The sequence below is a fragment of the Merops nubicus genome, unplaced genomic scaffold (genome assembly GCF_000691845.1).
Source record: "Merops nubicus isolate BGI_N331 unplaced genomic scaffold, ASM69184v1 scaffold37987, whole genome shotgun sequence".
NCBI classification, from domain to species: domain Eukaryota; kingdom Metazoa; phylum Chordata; class Aves; order Coraciiformes; family Meropidae; genus Merops; species Merops nubicus.
Window position 1 is genome coordinate 5,897 of NW_008620348.1, and position 446 is coordinate 6,342.

General features: G+C 63.2%; 1 protein-coding gene across 1 annotated transcript in view; it reads left to right on the plus strand.

Moving 5' to 3' along the window:
* The window catches only part of AGRP (agouti related neuropeptide), a 1,508-nt gene extending 1,302 nt beyond the window's left edge, over nucleotides 1–206 (plus strand). Inside the window, exon 3 of the mRNA XM_008944082.1 lies at nucleotides 15–206. Within this exon, the coding sequence (XP_008942330.1) occupies nucleotides 15–206 (192 nt within the window). The remainder of the gene's footprint in view (nucleotides 1–14) is intronic.
* Nucleotides 207–446: the final 240 nt, after the last annotated feature.

Genomic DNA, 446 nt, shown 5'->3' on the forward strand with positions numbered 1-446 from the left:
TCTGTCTCCGTCAGGCATCGTCCACAGAGCTTCAGGCTGGGGGCCGTGAGGAACGCTCGCCGCGCCGCTGCGTCCGGCTGCTGGAGTCGTGCCTGGGGCAGCAGGTCCCCTGCTGCGACCCCTGCGCCACCTGCTACTGCCGCTTCTTTAACGCCTTTTGCTACTGCAGGAAAATCAGCTCCAGTTTCCCCTGCGGCAAGAACTAGCCCCCGCGCCACGGGGCCGCTGGCTCCTCGCCCACGCGTGCCACCGCCGCCTCTGCAGCTCTAATAAACCAGCCCTTAGCAACAGCCCGTGCCGAGTGGGAATGGTTCCGTGTGTCCGCTTGGGATCTCAAGGGGAAATGGGGGAGCAGCAAGGCAAGGGGACCCGCATGTGTGTGGGCACCACATTCATGCGGCGGAGTCCACGGCACCTCCACATCAAATAAAATGTGTTGCTGGTTT